At 40.5% G+C, this 4,376-nt stretch overlaps 1 protein-coding gene across 1 annotated transcript; it reads right to left on the bottom strand.

Annotated features, from left to right (window-relative positions):
- Positions 1–3,064: 3,064 nt before the first annotated feature.
- Positions 3,065–3,378, bottom strand: LOC101826389 (ubiquitin-conjugating enzyme E2 variant 1-like). The gene is given in 2 exon segments (XM_040733638.1): positions 3,065–3,249; positions 3,252–3,378. Coding segments are annotated over 2 exon segments (312 nt in total).
- Between the last annotated feature and the right edge of the window lie 998 nt (positions 3,379–4,376).

The following is a 4,376-nucleotide window of genomic DNA, read 5'->3' as shown; positions in this document are numbered from 1 at the left end:
GAGATGAAACATTAGGATCTGAATTAGACTGAAAGAGAGGGAAAAATTTAGCTCCAAGTCTGTCTGCTTGGGTCTCTTTAAATGAGACTTATAAGAGAGAAACTAACAAAAGAAAAATAAATGGAAGTATATTAACATATATCCTGCAAATATTACACCTGGGATTACCCAGAGATGAGTAACTGAAAAGTTTGGTAGAAGGAATGTATGTTTACCGAGCAACTAAAGAAAGAATATAATTTCCTAGAGAAGATAAAGTAGAAGGCCATTGAGTCTTTTGAGGAGGAAAATTATAAAGAGGCAAAGTAACATTGGATGGTAGCAATCAGTAAACTCTGTTACATAAATTCTTCTAATACTGTCTTCAGGCTCACAGAGGACTAAAAGTACCTATGGTGAGAGAATGGAAAGGAAGGATATTATGCAAACTGTTTTTTCCTTGTGACAGAATAGCTGGGCTCATGGTGAGGCAGAATATCATAGCAGAAGAAGCATGTACCAGAGCCTATTTGCCACATGCCAGATAGGAGTGATCAGCAAGGGTTTGGGACAAGATACAGCATTAAAGAACATGCTCACAGTCACCAACTTCCTCCAGCTTGCTTCTGCTTCCTAATTTTCCCAGAGACCCTCAATAGGTGGGAACAATCATTACCCCTGTGGAGGACAATTTTTAGTCAAAGCATAACAAATGCATTTGTCAATTTATTTCCTGCTGCTAGGTAAATGTTATGGCTGAAATAATTTTGTATATAATTATTCTCACCTGCCTATAACTACAAATTGTCAGATACATACCTGTAAACACAACACATGGAAGACTGAGGTAAGAGTTAGTGAATTCAAGGATCTCTGAACTTCATAAGGAGACCCTGTTTTAAAAAATCTTTATGTTTGTGAGGCCACAGTGGCCCTCATACGTAAACCATAAAAAGATTTAATAAAGAAAGAGAATAAGAGACCAATATCCCTCATGTACATAGATACAAAACTACTCAATAAAATACTTGCAACCCAGTCCAAGAACACATCAAAAACATTATCCACCATGATCAAATAAGCTTCATCCCAGAGATGCAGGGAGTGTTCAATATACTAAAATTAGTAAAGGTAATCCTCCATAAGAACAAACTGGAAAAAACCTCACATGATCATTTCATTAGATGTAGAAAGACATTTGAAAAAATCTAACATCCTTCATAATAAAAGTCCTAGAGAGATTACGGACACAGACATACCTACACATAATAAAGGGAACTTATAGCAAGTCTATAGACAACACTAAATTTAATGGAGAGAAATATAAAACAATTTTAGCAAAATCAGTAACCCGACAAGGCTGTCCCCTTTTTTCATATCTGTACTTGAAATTCTAGCTGGAGGAATAGGACAATTAAAGGAGGATCAAGGGGATACAAATTAGAAAGGAAGAAGTCAAAGTATCATAGATGGTATGATAGTATGCATAAGAAACCCCAAAAATTCCACCAGAGAACTCTTACAACTAATACACACCTTCAGCAGAGTGGCTGGCTACAAGATTAACTAAAAAAGAAATCAATAGCCCTTTATACAAATGATAAATGGGCTAATAAAGAAATCAGGAAAACAACACCCTTCACAATAGCCACAAATAATAAAAAATATCATGGTGTAACTTTAACCAAACAATTGAAAGTTTTATATCACAAGAACTTTAAGTCTTTGAAGAAAATACCAGAATATGGAAAGATCTCCTAGGCTCTTGGATAGGGAGGATCACAATAGTAAAAATGGCTATCATATCAAATGCAATCTAAAGATTTGATGCAATCCCCATCAAAATTCCAAACATTTTTTACAACACAACAAATTCCCTTTATTTCGTATGCATCCACATTTCAACAATTAGTGTTCCTGAACACAGTGGAGAACGTGGCAACGAGCCAGGAGGCCAGGTCCATGGATCTGAAAACTGATGACACAGAGCTCCTCCATGACCCTGCGGAGGGTCTGAGGAGCAGCAACACTGAAACCTGAGTCTTTAGGGTCAGGGCCTCTGTTCCAGCTGTCGGGTTCCACGTCAGACTTGATGGGTGGCCAGGGAGTCCTGTCCAAACCACTACAGTGTGTAAAAGCAAAGCGATTATGAGAAAAGGAACCGACTCAGTACCCTGTGCGCTGAGGACTCTCAGTATGGCCTTTCTCTAGGCGCAACCACCAAGGACCCTGAGTGCTGGCATGTTTGTTGCCCCATGACTGACTGTTCTGTTCACCTCGATACCTGAGCTCAAAGTGCATCGGCTGATGGTGGCAGCAGGGACGAGGACCTGGAACCCCCTTCCCTGGCTGGTGGTAAGTGGTCAAGAACTAAGTGAGGAGGCCAGGCTCTTCCAACCTCATCTCAAGGGTCTGGCCACAGCAAGTGTGGGGTGGTGATGGGCAACAAGGGAGTTGAGGAGGGGGAGAGCAGCACCCCTTGATAAAGGTGGGGAGAAGGGAAGCTCTGAATTCCTCACCCACGGCCAATTTTAGAGGGAGGGGAGGGTTACAATCTAAGCTTTGGCCAAGGGCAAGAGTGGGGTAGCAGAAGGGGGGCAATGGCTTGGATGGGGCATCACTTAAGACTTAAGAAAGCAGGGATGAAGCCAAAGCACCCCCAAGCCCAGAAGTAGTCCCACGGCTGCTACCTGAAGCCTTCCCATCTACTCTAAGGCTACCACACAGCTGTGGCAGGAGGTTGGGGCAGGCAAAGGCAGACCCAGGGCATGTGTCAGCAGCAGGTGAATTGTGTGACATGTCTATTCACAGTTGAATTAGCTGTGCCCACTCCTCCCAAAGGAAACTGATTTCAACACACATTCTTGATCCCAGAAGTTCAAGTAGGCAGCCAGCGATTACATCGGACAAAGGTTACACAGCACAACTTAGGTATTTCAAATGGACAAGAAATCAGGATGAAGGCCTAGTGCAGCTTCCTCTCCAGTACTTTTAAGATCTACTACAACATGAATCTAGAAAATTCACTGCTGTGGAAAATGAAGACTTAGGTTGAATTGGGGAAGGGAGGCTGGGGCCTTGGTGACTAATGGCTGAAACACTGTCCTTCTGGCAGCTGTGGCAGTTTCATGTTCTCTTTTGACATCATCAGGCGCCAAAGCTCCTGCAGGATGACTTTGATGCTGTGGGAATTCTGCCACTTTGCCAGCACTGCCGTGGCCCTTGGACCCACTCTTGGAGGCTCAATTATCATCCCTGTTCATCTTTTTTTATGTATTCATCGTCCTCTAGATCCCAGCTAACTGTGCCATTGCCGACTCCTTTTTGGCCTTCTTTCATCTCTTCCAACAGTTGGAAATTTCGAGGGACTTTTACTCCCGAGCCTATGGTGGCTTCCATCTTGTGTTGTTGTCGCTCCAAAATAATTCTTTACTTACCTTGAAAGGACAATACTCAACTTCAATTGGGAAAACAAAATAACACAGGATACCTAAAACAATCCTGTATAAAAAAACAACCTCCAGAGGTCATCACCATCCATTATTTCAAGATCTTCTACAGACTTACAGTAATAAAAACTGCATGGTTTTGGAATTAAAACAGACAGGCTGATTGGTGGAATTGAATCAAAGACCCAAATATAAATTCATACATTTAAGGACATTTGATTTTTGATAAAGAAGGCAGAAATACACAATGAAAAAAAGAAAGCATCTTCAACAAATGAATCTTATCTAACTGGATATCAGCATATCAAAAAATGCAAATAGATGCATATCTTCCATCATGCACAAAACTGGGTTCCAAGTGTAATAAAGACCTCAATATAAAACCAATAGATACACAGAACCTAATAGAAGAGAAAATGTGAAATAGTCTTGAATGCATTGACACAGGAGACAACTTCCTGAAGAGAAGACCAATAGTGAAGGTACTAAGAGCAACAATCAATAAATGAGACTTCAAGAAATTGAAAATCTTCTGTAAGACAAAGGACACTGTCAACAGGACAAAACAGCAGCCTGCAGAATGGGGAAAGATTTTCACCAACTCCACATCTGAAGATTCTTTAATATTGATGTAGCTTTTATTCTTTCTTCCTTTCTTTTTTTTCATTTTTTCTTATGGGAGGTTCAGTTCATGACATGTACTCTCTCTCTCTCTCTACTTGTTAACTTGTATTTGCTTTCATTTTCACATCATGCATCTAGCAACCTCACCAGAATCCTAATGATCTTGTGCTAAAACTAAAAGCATGGGTCAAAATGGACCTTCCTTGGCTTCCTAAGTAGAATGTCTTTGATATTTCATTATAATAATGTAAAGCAGACTAAAACATGGATCAAATATCAGAGCAGAGGCATCGTATGTTCCAGCAAGTAACCTGTTCCAAAGAC

Source organism: Mesocricetus auratus, unplaced genomic scaffold (genome assembly GCF_017639785.1).
Source record: "Mesocricetus auratus isolate SY011 unplaced genomic scaffold, BCM_Maur_2.0 Super-Scaffold_100033, whole genome shotgun sequence".
Lineage (NCBI taxonomy): Eukaryota > Metazoa > Chordata > Mammalia > Rodentia > Cricetidae > Mesocricetus > Mesocricetus auratus.
Note: the sequence above shows the minus strand (reverse complement) of the source record. Positions and strands in the feature narration are given on the sequence as shown.